Here is a 13,208-nt window from a genome sequence, read left to right on the forward strand (position 1 = left end):
CAATGGACCACACGTGGTGTCTCACATCTGTAATCCCAGCACTTTGGGAGGCCAAGGTGGGTGGATCATTTGAGGTCAGGAGTTCGAGACCAGCCTGGCCAACATGACGAAACTCTATCTGTACTAAAAAAAATACAAAAATTAGCTGGGCGTGGTGGGGCACCCCTCTCCAATCCCAGCTACTCAGGAGACTGAGACAGGAGGATCGTTTGAACCTGGAAGGTGGAGGTTGCAGTGAGCTGAGATTGCATCACTGCACTCCAGCCTGGGTGACAGGGCAAGAATCTGTCTAAAAAAACAAAAAAAAATTAAAAAGTATACTGGGAAGCCATGGGAGGGCTTGAATAATTGAGCAACAGGGTCTGGTTTACGTTTAGAGAAAAGTGCCCCGACTGCTGTGCAGAAGATGGCCTGGCAGAGGGGAGAGAGTTGAGGCAGGGAGAGGAGATCAGGAGGCTGAAGGGTGGCAGGTGCAGAGGAGAGGGCGCTGGGGAGAATCCTGCTGCCTGTGTGCAGAGCGAGCCTGGTAGTCAAGCACCATCACACTTAACCCTCCCGGAAGCCCCGCGGACAGGCAGGGCAGGCGGCACCCTCATTTCACGATGAGCCAGGGTCGCCCGGGAAGTTACGCTACTTGTCCAGGGTTGCCCAGCTGGTCACTGGGGGCACAAAGGCTGGAACCCAGGATTTCTGAGAGAACCAAGTGTTCTGTCCTGGTGGTCCGGAATACTGGCCTTTTGCCCCGGCCTCCCTTGAGTATCTTGTTCACCCTGCTGCTTCCTACGCTGTCAATGACATGTGACTTTTAAAGAGCGACAGAGGGCACACCTGTGGCATCAGTTCCTCATTATGACCCTCTTTGGGGACAAGCCCTGGCTCCAGGGAACCCTTTCCCTCCACCACCCCCAGGGTCTGACGGTGGCCAGGATGAGCATGAGCCACTGAATGTACGAGTCTATCCGTCCGCCTCCTGTCCCAGCCACTCTCTTGTCAGTGTCATCTGCCGGATGCGAACCCCAGGGAACCCGAGGCTTCCGTCACTGTGGCAGCAGGACAACATGTTCTGTCCCACGTCCCTGTAGCACAGAGCAGGCAGGAAGGGCCCCCTGAGCTCACCTCCCTCCTTCAAAGACACTCGCTGACTCTGCCTCCCGGGGCTGGAGCTGGAAGCGGGTCTGGATTAGCTCCGGCTTGGTGGGGAGGCAGCACTGGACAATAACAGCCTGGTCATCCTCCCCGGGCCAGCTGGGGATGCCGCAGATTGGGACGCTTCCTGCCCTTCCTCTGTCCTCCCCCTCAGGGGAGCCCCTGCCCCATGTTTTCGGGGTTGCCACAGGGTTCTCAGTCCAAGAAAACATTTCTCCCAGAGGGTCTGACTGTCCTTGGCGTGGCTCCCCCTGACTGTGTGAGGCCTCGGTGACAAGCCCTGGAGCCCCAGGAGGAGAGGAAAGCCATCTCCGTCTGCTGTGGTTCTGGCATCTTCTTTGTTTAGCACCCACCGAATGTTCTGAGGCCCAGACACCCAATACCTTCTCCTCCATGGAAGCCAAAAGACGAACCCCACAAAGTCAGGAAATGGCCTTGCCCCATGATGACCGTGGGGGTGTGACAGCTTGTCCCACCCTCGTAGCCCGGGCTCAGAGCCACTCAGCAGGGAGAAGCCTGAGTTCTGCAACCTGAGGGGAAAATCCAGTTCTCTTTCTTCCCAGTTCTTAGGACTCCGATACTGGAAAGTTGAGAGAGGAGAGGAAGGGGGCCTGATGACCTCCAGTGACCCCTCCTGCCCGCCCTTTCTGACGAGCCCCACACTCTTGTTCCTCCTGGGCTCAGACCCAACACTCCCGCTAGCTCCTTGGAGCTGCACCCAGGGCTTTGAACTTCCACAGAGGAAGGAAACAAAAACGCTTTTCTGTCTCCCACAGCCCCCAGCGCTCCCAGCTCGGTCAAGTTCAGTGAGCTGACCACAACCTCGGTGAACGTGTCCTGGGAAGCCCCGCGGTTCCCCAACGGCATCCTGGAGGGCTATCGGCTGGTGTACGAGCCGTGCAGCCCCGTGGATGGTGAGTGGATACCCCAGCATGGCTCCCCAGCCCCTCACTTTGCAAAAGCTCACTCTCATATCAGCACCCATCACAGCCACTACACAGGAGTGAGGTTCGGTGAGAGTCTCCCCATCTTATAAACACAGAAACTGAGTCCCAGACAAGGGAAAGGGTATTTCCAAGGTAAAACAATAGCAAGTTGAGGGCAGAGTTGGAGGAGAGATCCAGGTCTCCTAACTTCCAGGCAGAGAATCATTAAATATATTCTTCCCCCTTTGGTCGATGGAAACAGGGAGGAAAGGAAGGGAAACCTGAGTGGACAGGGCTCTGTTGAGACCATAAAGAAGGGGGGCAGCCAGGGGCGGTGGCTCACGCCTGTAATGCCAGCACTTTGGGAGGCCGAGGCAGGTGGATCACCTGAGGTCAGGAGTTCCAAGACCAACCTGGCCAACATGGTGAAACCCTGTCTTTACTGAAACTACAAAATTAGCTGGGCTAATTTTGGTGGTGGTGGGTGCCTGTAGTCTCAGCTACTCGGGAGGCTGAGGCAGGAGAATCGCTTGAACTCGGGAGGCAGAGGTTGCAGTGAGCCGAGATCACGCCACTGCACTCCAGCCTGGGCGACAGAGCTAGATTCCATCTCAAAAAAAAAAAAAAAGAGAGAAAGAAAAAAGAAAAGAAAAGAAAAAGAAAAAGAAAAGAAGAGGGGAGCCCCTGAGGGTCCTACTTTGCCCTTCCCCAAACCTTAGAGTTCTCAGCTTTACTGTGTGTTAGTCGTTCTTTTAGCTTTTGTGGGAGTCAGGAACCCCTTTGAGAATCTGATGAGAATCTGACCAAAGCTTCAGAGCCTCTCCCCAGGAAGATGCACAAGACCAGGGAGGTCCCTGCACCCCCCACTGCCATCTGTGGACCCCAGATCAAGAGCCCTGCTCTGCAAATGACCTTGCTCTTGTCCTTAACCCTGTTCCTCTGAGTGGTCTTCCAACCCCTTCCTCCGGGCCCCAGCGGGGACCTTGCCCCATTTCTGGGCTCCTAGGCTGGTCTGCGCAGCCCCTGACAGTGGGCATCTGGCACCTGCCAGCTCTCTACCCCTGGTAACATGCCTAGAAATCCCTGCCATTTTGTTACCAACGAACAGCCTATGAGGACGGGATTTAGGTAGGAAGGAAACTGCACTCCTCGCTGCTGGGACTAGTCCTAGCCAGGTGCTGGGGGTGTGGCTGACCCCTGGAGCCACACCTCTCCCTCTCACCCCCTCCAATCACTGAGCCTGGCAAGAACAAGGGGCGGAGCCCTGGGACCAGCAGTTCTGGGTCAGCCCAGGGAACAATGGCCCTCAGTCTTCCCTGCCACCACCTGGGTGCCAGCAGCTCATTCTGCAAAGGGGAGCTGTACGTTAGAACACCAGGGGGCAGCCGGGCCCGGCAGGAGATCCAGTCAGGTGCAGGGCCAGAGTGGGGCAGAGGACAGCAGTCCCCGAGACAAGGTACAGGGGGCCAGCACAAGCCCTCTTCACAGGGGCCTCAACCCAGCCTGTCCAGGACCCTCTCGACTTGACCGATGTGAGCTCTTTGCCTTCCAGGTCCACAGTCTGGTGGGATCTGGACAGTGTGGCTCAACTCCACGGCCCTACACATTCCCATCTTCCCAGAATAGCCCAGTTAATAAGTGCAGCAAGACGAGGCCCCACCTGGCCAGCCCAGTGTCCACACCCCAGTTCATCCTGGGTTCAGGTCAGCAGCAAACCAGCCTCGCAAGAGCCCAGCAGCCCCCACTGTCCTGTAGGGAAAACCAAGGCCCAGGCAGATGAGGGCTTTGTGCAGAATTGTCAAGGAACAAGTAGCCAGAGTCCCTGTTCCTGGTCCCGGGGTCATTTCATTCTTTCAGGAAGCCCCTCTGAGCCTACTTTGTTCCATCGTTCAATAATCCACTTAGTGGCCAGGCGCGGTGGCTCATACCTGTAATCCCAGCACTTCGGGAGGCCGAGGTGGTGGATCATCTGAGGTCAGGAGTTCGAGACCAACCTGACCAATATGGCAAAATCCTGTCTCTACTAAAAGTACAAAATTAGCTGGGCATGGTGGTGGATGCCTACTCAGGAGGCTGAGGCAGGAGAATCGCTTGAACCCAGGAGGCGGAGGTTGCCGTGAGCTGAGATCACGCCATTGCACTCCAGCCTGGGCAACAAGAGTGAAAATCCACCTCAAAATAATAATATTAATAATGCACTTAGTCAATAAATAGGTCAGGCACCTACATGCTCTGTTATTTTACTTAAAGCTCATAACATCCCTGCTAAGATGCTGTGGACACCCTCACTCGGCAGAACAAACTGAAGCCAGGTTAAAGGACATGCCAGGGCCAGCGCCATCACGGGGTCTGAGCCCAGCCTCCTGGCTGCAAGGCCTGTCTCGCTGGTGACTGGTGTGCTTGAGGGACATGGGAAATGACACTAGTCCCGGCTCCCAGGGAGGCTGGCAGGAGTGTCTGGATTCGTGAAGCACAGAGCAAAGCCCCGTCTCCTGAAAGCTGGCCCAAGCCTCCCCTCTAGTTGCTGTGATTTGGGGTGCTGAGGCATCCTCACTTTTGCCCTGAAAAGCTCGGTGGACTGGGCACAGTGGTTCACGCCTATAATCCCAGCACTTTGAGAGGCCAAGATGGGAGGATCACTTGAGGCCAAGAGTTCGGGACCAGCCTGGGCAACATAATGAGACCCGGTCTCTACAAAAATTTAAACATTAGCCGGGCGTGATGGTACACACCTATAGTCTCAGCTACTTGGAAGGCTGAAAGTGGGAGAATGGCTTGAACCCAGGAGGTCAAGGCTACAGTGAATCATGATTGTGCCTGAGCAACAGAGCAAGATCTTGTCTTTAAAAAAAAAAAAAATCGTGGCAGATATAGGTGATGGAGGACCATATGAGCTCCTGGCTGAACCCCAGAGGTGGAGCTGGAGCGGGGCTCAGGTGGAGGACCTGGTCAAAAGTGTGTCCCCCCAACTCTGGACTTTTGGTATTTTTATGGAAACACTTCCTGAAAAAAATATATGATTCTAGTCCCATGGGATGCTGCATAAGGGAATAAAAATGGAGGTGGAACGTATTTGGGCTGCAGAGGTTACATTAAACAGGATGGCGAGTGTTCTCTTTTCTTTAGATGCTGTTGGACCCTGTGGCTACTCAGTAGACACAGATAGTAGTAGCTTTTCTCGAACTTACTGAGCCACAGAGCCCTTCTCCCTGAGAACAGCAGGCAGCACCGTGCTCTGAGAAACACAGCATGGGCAATGTGGCTGTATGGGCTGGGGGAGCATTTCAGCCTAACCTCAAGGAGTGAGGCCCCTGCCCAGGGTCCCGGGGCCCAGGCCACAGCCGCTTCTCCTTCCCCGTGGCCTCCGGTGCCCTCAGTGGGCCCTGCGCCTGGTGGCCCCTGCAGTCCCCACTTGTTGTGCCTCCCCCAGGCGTCAGCAAGATCGTGACAGTGGACGTGAAGGGGAACAGCCCCCTGTGGCTGAAGGTGAAGGACCTGGCGGAGGGGGTGACCTACAGGTTCCGCATCAGAGCCAAGACCTTCACCTACGGGCCAGAGATCGAAGCTAACGTCACCACAGGCCCTGGAGAAGGTAGGAGAGCAATGGGCCAGGCACGTCCTCCACACAGCAGTTCAGCCCCCTCAGTCAGAAGGGGCCCCCAGTGTCAAGAGCTGTGCTGGACCCTGGAAACAGAGTGGAGGACAGAGCTCACGCTTTCCCCTGGTGCCCAGTGACCACTCCCTCCGCTCCCTCCTCCTGGATTCTGCACTTTGATTAATGGCATCAGTGTCCTTGGGTTCCTCAAGCCACAAACCCTGAAGCAGCGCCCCCTCCTCTCCCACTTAGGCCCAGTGCACAGGCCTGGCCCCCCTCCCCTCCCGCTTAGGCCCAGCCCACAGGCCTGGCCTGGCCACTGCGCCTGCCCCATTTTTTCTCTCCCCGCTAATTGTGCGGCCTCCTTCACTTCCGTCCTGGAAGGATGCAGCCTGGCAGGTGCCCCTGCCTTTCACCCAGCCAGAGCCATCTTCCCACGCCCCTGAACCACCCCTACCCTCCAGGCAGCAGTTCTCAGAGCAGGGCGCACTAAAACGCAGGTTCCCAGGGTGGATGCCTGGAGGGGTTGATTTCCTGGGGCTGAGGTGGGACCTGGCAATCTGCACTTACACAAAAGCCCCTGGAGGCTGTGACAAAGTGGCACCTTGAGAAACACCAGATGGAACAGGTCACCTATTCACAGCCAGGGCCCTGCCTCCCCCACCTCACCACCCACCCCCTCCGCAGAATGCCCTTTTGTGTGTAACTGCCCCCCAACCGCACCACCCCCTCCCTCCCCAGGAAGTCTTCCTTCATCTTCTGTATTGTTCTGTTGTTGTTGTTTTGGTGTTTTTGTTTGTTTTGAGACAGAGTCTCACTCTGTCATCCAGGCTGGAGTGTAGTGGTGCAATCTCGGCTCACTGCAACCTCCATCTCCCAGGTTCAAGAAATTCTCAATCTTCAGCCTCCCGAGTAGCTTGGATTACAGGTGATTTCCACCATGACCAGCTAATTTTTGTATTTTCAGTAGAGACCAGGTTTGGCCAGGCTGGTCTCCAACTCCTGACCTCAAGTGATCCACCTGCCTCAGTCTCCCAAAGTGCTGGGATTACAGGCATGAGCCACCGCACCCAATCGCCTCCTTTAAATGTCCTCTTCACCTCCCTTTCCCTCCCACCCCTCCTCCCCCAAGGCATTTGCCATGGTCAAGGTTTAGCCCTCCGAAGTCCCTGTTACCGGTCAGTGTGGACTGTCCTGTCCTGAACACAAAAGCCACCTCCCAGGCCACTCTGCTGCCTCCCTCCCTAAGAAGGGGTACAGCCCATCCCGGACTTCCCCTAAAATCCCATCTCCTCCTCTGCTCTGCCTTTTCAGCCAGGAGTGGCGAAGGCCTCCCCTCCCCAGGGGCCTGATTAGCCTGACTGAGGAGGGGAGCCAGGCCTGGGAGGCCAGCCCGTTCTGGTCTGTCACCTGCCCTACAGGCCGTCTTACCCTAATGGCTCAGGCTGGCTACGCTTCACTTTTTCTTTCTGGCCAGTCACTTTCTATTCCCCACAGTCTGGTTCTGCAAAGAAGCCCTGGGCTCTAGGGCAAACTCAGGACAAAGCCTGCAGGAGGGCCCAGGAGCCACCCAGCCGCTGTCCTTCATCTACCCCCAGCTCCGCCCCACACTGCCTCTCACCAGAACCAGCTTCCTGGGAAACAAAAGTAGGAGAGAGAGCTGGCAGGCAACTGAGGACCAAGCGTTGGCAGTGGCCTGGGGACAGGAGAGGCCTGTGCGGAGGACAGGTTATTCTATCCTGAGGCTTGAAGTGTCCCAGGTGGGAGGTGGGGAGGTGGGAGGAGAGAAAGGGCAGAGGGTACAGAGAAGGTAGTGGAGGGCACTCTGAGAAAGAAAGAACCAGCAGGGCCCAGTGGTTCACGCCTGTAATCCCAGCATTTTGGGGGGTCAAGGCAGGTGGATTGCCTGAGCCCAGGAGTTCAAGACCAGCCTGGGCAACACAGCAAACCCCCTCTCTACAAAAACAAAATTATCCAGGCATGCTGGTGAATATGTGAAGTCCCAGCTACTCAGGAGGCTGTGGTGGGAGGATCATTTGAGCCCAGGAGGTGGAGGCTGCAGTGAGCTGTGATCGTGCCACTGCACTCCAGCCTGGGTAACAGAGTGAGAACTTGTCTCAAAAAAAGAAATAAAGAAGCCATCCTCCCCACATGGTGTGGGTGCAAGGCGGGGTCTGCAGTGGGGGAACATGCAGCCAGGCAGTGGTTGGACTCGCTGGAAGCTCCTGGCCCCAGAGAACGTACGGGCTCCATCCTCAGGCCTGAGCACTGTCCTGTGCAGGATAAGAGTACAGGGTCCAAGGGGCTGCCTGCCCTACCACACTCTCTCAGGCGTGTCCACCCCACCTGACTCTGCCCTTCGGCTGCGGACAGTCTGCTCCTTAGGGAAGGAAGGAAATGGTGCCCTCTAAGGCCGTGGGGTGGGCATAGGGGCCGGGCGGGGCTGCCAGGCTATGTGAGCGATGGAGTGGGCATAGGGGTTGGGCGGGGCTGCCAAGCTGTGTGAGCGATGGAGCAGGCATAGGGGTTGGGCGGGGCTGCCAGGCTATGTGAGCGATGGAGTGGGCATAGGGGCTGGGCGGGGCTGCCAGGCTGTGTGAGCAGGTCCCTGGCCTCCTGTCTAGCCTGCTGGCTCTCCAGGGCCCTGGGGGAGCATCAGTGTGAGGCTGGACTCTGCTCTCTTCCTGGCAGGCATCCACAGAGACCCCCCCACCAACAAACCAGGTGGCCACCCACTCATGCACTGGTTCCCTCCCTCATCCCCTAAGCACAGAGGAAGCACCTACTGTGTGCCCAGCTCTGGGGGTACAGAGCCCCACCTTTGATGGGGAACAGGATTGGAGGTGACAGTATGTGGGGTCGGGATTCTGGATGGGCACCCCCAAGAGAAGGGGCTCAGCGCCCCTTGTAGACAGACACCTGGCTCCTCTCACTGCAGAAGTCACTTCCTCTCATCTGCTCCGGCTCCTAGGGCTGGCTCCCTGACTGGCCCACATCCTAGCCTGCTCCTGACATACCTTCATGCCAGGAGAGTTGCAAGGGGCCCAGTCCTTCCTACCTCCTCCTAGCAGCAGAGGCTGCAAGGCCTCCTGGGGCATGAACCCCCTCTCCCTTTGTCTAACCTGATAGCAAATGCAGTTGAGGTTGGGGGATTTCAGGCAGGAGGGAGGGAGGGCGGACATCATATCACTTACTAGGAGAGAGAAATTGTGGACTCTTCAGCCCCACTCCGACCAGCCCCCTCCTCTCATGGGCCCACTCTGCCATCATCACACCCACCTCTATTCCGCCCCCTTGCTCCCTGCCCCTGATCCAGGACAAGCCTTCAAGCCTTACCTTCCAAAAGGCCCTTACAGGGGTGGAAACTGAGGCACTAGAAGGCTATGTGAATTGATCAAAATCACCCATCTAACACGTTCTGGGCTGGAACCCAGGTCTCCTGACTCTACTCTGGGGACCTTTCTGGACCATTCCATTTGTTTTCTGCCCTGGGATTTGGAGTGTGGTGCAAAGGGGTGGCCTAGAGGGGACAACAGTCCATCCTAGCAGGCCCAGCCTGAGAGGCACTCTCAGGCCTCGACATTTGCAGGGTTTCCTGGCGGCTCTCTGTCCAGGGTTGGTTTTGTCACCCAGCGCTCCTCCTCGAGCCCAGGGTGATGGGCTGGGTGGCTGTTCTGGGTTCTATACATCCCTTGCCTCTGTGTGCTGTCTGCAGGTGCCCCAGGACCGCCTGGTGTGCCCATCATCGTGCGGTACAGCTCCGCCATCGCCATCCACTGGTCCAGCGGAGACCCGGGCAAAGGGCCCATCACCCGCTACGTCATCGAGGCCAGGCCTTCAGGTGCGCCCCGCCCTGCTGGGCTGAGACCCCACAGCTCACTGTCTCCCTCCTTCCTGGGTCCCTCCACCTGGGGCACGTGCGTCTGTCGTCCGCCTGAGAAGGCGCCTGTGCTACAGGTGAAGTCACCTGGCCCTGTTGAGGAGTGGGAAACCAGGTGGGGGTGCTCCTAGAGCTGGACTCCTGGCTAAGTAACCCCCAGGAGGCCCCCAGAGAATGGCTCCTAGTGCTCGCTGAGGACCAGCTTGGGTGGAGGATTGCTCAGGAAGCCAGAAGCCCGAGCACATGGCTCACACACTGAATCCTCCACACGACCCCACTGATGGGTGCCCCCTAACTAAGAAGACCCCAGCTGCCTCTCAAAGCCCTGTCTCTGCCACCATGGCTGTCTCGGTGGCTGCTGTAATCGTACCAGCCTCTCCTGTCAAGCCTGAAATTGAATCACAAGAACTTCCAAAGCCATCAGATGAGTGACAGATAAGTCACTCCAGGGGGCTACTCTCCACTGCTCCAGTTTCACCCATCCTGACACCCGCTTGCTGGGCTCTGCTTACTCGCAGGAGCTCACAGCCACTGCCAGCTCCCTGCGTTGCTAGGTTTCCAAGTTAATCAGAGGTGCCAGAGTCAGCAAGAACAGGAGGCCTGTTCTCTATCCCATGGATCCACGGTTAGGTGATTAAAATTGAGAAGGAAAACAAGGCTTTGTTACTCTAGCCCAAATAGCAAATAACAATCACAATGGGACGTCACCAGGCATCTCGGTAGCTAATACTTCTGATGGGGAATATGGAAACATCCCAGTGACAAATTGTTAATACTTTGAGGTAGCTAGGCACTAATCATCCCAATAGCAAAGAGTTAATAATTCTAGTAGTTCCTGGAAGCCACTAGCACCGCTCCTGCCTTAATCACATGCTAAGAATCGCAGTTGCATATAGCGAATACATCTAGCTGCTCAGATCTGCTGTGTGACCAGAGGATGCACGCAGGGCTGGCTCTCCCCACACTCCAGATGGTCCCTCCCTGGCCCTCTGGTGCCGGCTGCTGAATTGGCCAGGAGACTACTACGTGCTTCTCCCAACCAGGGCCTGCACCTGTTTATTCCACCCAAGTTGGCCAGCTGGGGTGCCAGGCTGTGGAATGTTGGCCCCTGACTCTGGCCCTGTTGATTCTCCAGTGTTTCCTGGGAGGCCCAGCGTGGGACTCTGGTGTTCCGAGTTTGCGGGCTGTGACTTGGTCCACACTGGTGGAATCAAGCCCTGAGCATAAAAGGAAGGACCAAGCCAGGGCCCTCTGAGAAACCAGGACTTGGAGCAGGGCCAGGGCCAGAGAGCAGAGGACAGAATCAGTAACTAGGCAAGGGGAGGAGGGAGGAGAAGGGGCAAGGGGCGTGGTGGCCTGTCCCTAAGGCTGTTTGAGAGCAGGCTGCTGTTATGGGGTGAGCATCTCTCCCTCAATGCCCCCTGTCCCTTCTTCTGTGCTTCCCTTCTCATCCTCAGGATGGCATAGCCCTTGTCCTACACTTGCCCCTGAATTGCTTGTGCTTCGGGCTAGGCAGGATAAACTAAATACACCCCCTTTCTACAAGCCAGGAGCTGCCAGGCACTGCAGACCCAGGGAGCGGTTTGCTGAGGGATTTACAGCCCCAGGAGCCTATCCTGCACATCAGCCAACTCCTGGGCTGGTGCCTGGAGCCCCAGCGTGACATTCCAGCAGCTTCTGGCCTGGCCTGGTTGCCCCAGCCCCACCCTTTGTCCCTGTGTGGGGTGGAACAAGGGGGTTAAACAGCAGACAGGAGATCCCAGCTTCTGGAAGGCAGGAGCAGAGGCTTCAACGATCCCAGCCCATCCAGCAAACACAGGTCCAACTCCTGACTGCATTGGGCAGGGAAGTTCGGTGCCAGAAATGAGGTGGCCCCAGGCAGTAACGCCAGCTCTGCTGCTGACAGCGTGGGGCTTTGGGAAGATGAGTGAAGCTTCCTCCAGGCCTTGGTGTCCTCATCTGTAAAATGGGGACAGTAGTTCCTCCCTCTTGCCATTGCTATGGATTTGAAAAGGAAAGCATGTAGACCCAGGATGCTTGACAGAGGTGTAAGTGTCAGCTGTTGTCACCGTCGTCATCATTATGACATCATTCAAAGATGAGTGAGAGAATTCAGAGGCATGTGAGGAAAATGGATTTGCACCCTAGTACTAAAACCTCAAGGCATGAAGTTCTGAAACTGGGCACCTCATGCTGTGAAAAGGCCAGGGAAGAAAGTTTCCATTTATTTATTCAACAAACGGTGAGAAAGTGTCTGTGCTGGGTGCTGGGCTAAGGAAGACTTAAGATGAATTAGTCATGATCCTTGCCCTTGAGGGATTTCACAGCCAGCAAAGGGGAAAGAGAGAAAGAAAGATATTAAACAAAAAGATGGGTCAGGCGTGGTGGCTCACACCTGTAATCCCAGCACTTTGGGAGGCCAAGGCAGGAAGATCACGAGGTCAGGAGATCAAGACCATCCTGGCCAACGTGGCGAAACCCTATCTCTACTAAAAATAAAAAAATTAAAAAAAATTAGCTGGGCGTGGTGGCACATGCTTGTAATCTGAGCTACTTGGGAGGCTGAGGCAGGAGAATCACTTGAACCCGGAAGTCGGAGGTTGCAGTGAGCCGAGATCGTGCCACAGCACTCCAGCCTAAGTGACAGAGCAAGACTCCGTCTCCAAATAAATAAATAAGTTAACCAGGCATGGTGGCAGGTGCCTATAATCCCAGCTACTCAAGAGGCTGAGGTAGGAGAATCTCTTGAATGGAAGGCAGAGCTTGCAGTGAGCCGAGATCGTGCCATTGCACTCCAGCTTGGGCGACAGAGCGAGACTCCGTCTCAAAAAAAAAAAAAAAAAAAAAAAAAGATGGAGGCGTAGCAGGCAGAGGCTCAAAAACAAATAAGACCAACAATGAGGCCGAGGTTTGGAACCCTGGAGCCTTCTGCAAGGACATCTCTGATGCAGCCTGGGTCCCCATGGCCTTCCCCAAATTGGAAGGATCCACACTGGAAGTGGGGAGGCAGCCCCCTCATCAGGTCCCACCACTGGGTCCAAAATTCAGACAGGACGCCAGAGCATGGAGGCGCCTCTGCTGCAGTGCTCAACTTACACGACTGGGTCTGTGAGAAAGTATGGTGAGGAAAACAAATAAAATCATCATCTCTAGGGAAGGGCGGCCCCGAGCTGGGCACACCTCTGGTGGGAGAGCAGCTTCCACCAGAGGGTGCAGAAGCAGAATGGCGAGATTGGCCACTGGGTGACCTCCCTGGAGCAGGCCAGACAGAGAGGACCTGCGAACTGGGCCTCGCTGATGTCCTTCTACCGTGAAGAGCGGGCTGACCAGGCCCAAGGTGACTTGGATACTTTGGTTTCCAAATCAGCCCCGCACTGCCACCAGCAGGAAGATGCACCTCTCTCAGGGCCAGGCTGACCCCATCGGCCCCACCCAGAGTGTGCAGCCAGGGCCCCTCCTGCCCTCCCCACCAACATGATGGATGCCCCAGGGCTGTGGCAGGGGCTTGCCTCTTCCCCGACCCAGGCAGCACCCACACCGCTCCGATTAAACAGCATGAAGGTGAATGATATCCCACGAGGGCAAGGCCCAGAGAGCCACGGAAAAAGAGGGGAAGGGGATCTGAAGGAAGCTCAGGTGCCAAGGACAGAGGTGGCTGAGG

The 13,208-nt window shown here is 56.3% G+C and overlaps 1 protein-coding gene across 2 annotated transcripts in view; it reads left to right on the forward strand.

Annotated features, from left to right (window-relative positions):
* Window positions 1-13,208, forward strand: part of SDK2 (sidekick cell adhesion molecule 2) — a 310,564-nt gene that overhangs the window by 276,920 nt on the left and 20,436 nt on the right. For both annotated transcript variants that reach the window (XM_008011913.3, XM_008011914.3), the window contains 3 exons: window positions 1,923-2,060; window positions 5,503-5,664; window positions 9,383-9,508. In XM_008011913.3, coding sequence (XP_008010104.1) covers window positions 1,923-2,060; window positions 5,503-5,664; window positions 9,383-9,508 — 426 coding nt within the window. The remainder of the gene's footprint in view (window positions 1-1,922; window positions 2,061-5,502; window positions 5,665-9,382; window positions 9,509-13,208) is intronic.

Source organism: Chlorocebus sabaeus, chromosome 16 (assembly GCF_047675955.1).
Source record: "Chlorocebus sabaeus isolate Y175 chromosome 16, mChlSab1.0.hap1, whole genome shotgun sequence".
Lineage (NCBI taxonomy): Eukaryota > Metazoa > Chordata > Mammalia > Primates > Cercopithecidae > Chlorocebus > Chlorocebus sabaeus.